Source organism: Otolemur garnettii, unplaced genomic scaffold (assembly GCF_000181295.1).
Source record: "Otolemur garnettii isolate 467f Iridium unplaced genomic scaffold, OtoGar3 scaffold00002, whole genome shotgun sequence".
Classification (NCBI taxonomy): Eukaryota; Metazoa; Chordata; class Mammalia; order Primates; family Galagidae; genus Otolemur; species Otolemur garnettii.
Genome location: NW_003852397.1, coordinates 7,609,937 through 7,611,740, shown reverse-complemented (window position 1 = coordinate 7,611,740; position 1,804 = coordinate 7,609,937). Strand labels below are relative to the sequence as shown.

The 1,804-nt window shown below is 35.2% G+C and overlaps 1 protein-coding gene across 1 annotated transcript in view; it reads left to right on the top strand.

The window, feature by feature from the left end:
• Positions 1-1,804, top strand: part of REV3L (REV3 like, DNA directed polymerase zeta catalytic subunit) — a 200,323-nt gene that overhangs the window by 90,945 nt on the left and 107,574 nt on the right. The window contains exon 6 of the mRNA XM_023512479.1: positions 987-1,009. Coding sequence (XP_023368247.1) covers positions 987-1,009 — 23 coding nt within the window. The remainder of the gene's footprint in view (positions 1-986; positions 1,010-1,804) is intronic.

Genomic DNA, 1,804 nt, shown 5'->3' with positions numbered 1-1,804 from the left:
CTGTGTACTACTTAGTTCTTTCAAAGATACAGAGGTATTGTTTCTACAATCATGTTGAAATTGCTAGATCATGGAAGAAGCCCAGGTGCCCATCAATCCACAAATGGATCAATAAATTGTGGTATATGTACACCATGGAATATTATGCAGCCCTAAAGAAGGATGGAAACTTTACCTCCTTCATGTTTACACGGATGGAGCTGGAAAATATTCTTCTTAGCAGAGTATCTCAAGAATGGAAGAAAAAGTATCCAATGTACTCAGCCCTACTATGAAACTAACTTGTAGCTTTCATAGGAAAGCTATAACCCAATTATAGCCTAAGAATATGTGGAAAGGGGAGAGGGAGAGGAGGGGAAGGGGGATGGGTAGAGGGAGGGTGATTTGTGGGATCACGCCTATGGTTCATCTTATAAGGGTACATGTGAATCTTTCTAAATGTAGAATATAAATGTCTTAACACAATGACTAAGAAAAAGAACTGAAGGCTATGTTAACCAGTTTGACGAAAAATTTTTTAAATTGTATATAAAAACAGCACACTGTACCCCATGACTATATTAATGTGCACAGTTATGACTTAAAAAAAATGAATATTATTTACCACATCAACTTCAAGTTCTAATCGATCCAAGGCAAAGTAACAAATAGGCTCCATGTTTCTTTTTTTTAAGCATATAATATAGTCCCTTTACCTAACTTAGTAAAGGTGGAGCAAATCAATTTGACCCAAGGATTTTCACCTCCTTACTAGATCCCCTAGTTTTCAAAGTTCAGCATTTAATAACTTTTTTTATATAGTCAATTAAATTAAAGTTTATTTGTTGTTTGAACCCATTTTATAACAAGCATCTTTCTGGTTAGGTTGTATGACTGTAGTAATGGTACACTAATTTGAAGTAAATTTGAGAAAACTGTGTTATAATGAAATGTTTGAATTTTAGAAAGTTTAGAAGCCTTCTTAACTCCATTTTATTACATTTAAGAGTTACACAAGTTATAAGGAAAGGTATGAATAGGCAAATATGAAATTAGGCTATTTAGAATTAAAATGTATAACAAATATAGGATAGCTATCTCAGATTCATATCTTTATCATGTTTAGATTTAAAAAATCTAATTTCATTGCATACAAGTAGCAAATAATGATTAATAAATTTTGTAATAAATCAGTACTCTCCAAAATTTTGTTGGTCTCATTTCTGTCCCTAGTGCTAGCATCTTCTGGGTACCTTTTTTTTTTTAAAACAAAGAAATGTTACATTTCTTCACAAACATCACGAGGGCCATAGCAAGTAGCAAAAAAAAGTCATAATCAGATGGGGTTGCCGAGTCTAGTAACTTTACTTGCTAGTTCAGTATAAATTATCATGTGTCACGGACATTTGGGGTCATTTGCCTGAGTGTTCGATTCCTGAAAATTGAGAGTCTACTCTAGTAATCTCAACTCTGACTACCCATTAGAATGATCTGGAGAAATTTTTTAAGGTATAGGTGTCTGAGCTTTACTTTCAATGATTCTGATTAGTAGATCTCTTATATTAAGCTATGAAGAGAAATGTTCAAAGAGGCACAATCGTCTAATTAGCATTGTATTGCTTATCTTTATTTATTAAAATGAATGATCCAGGCTCCACACCTGTAGCTCAAGTAGCTAAGGCACCAGCCACATACACCTAAGGTGGCAGGTTCGAATCCAGTCGGGGCCCACCAAAACAACAGTGACGGCTGCAACCAAAAAATAGCTGGGCGTTGTGGCAGGCGCCTGTGGTCCCAGCTACTTGGGAGGCTGAGGCAGGAGACT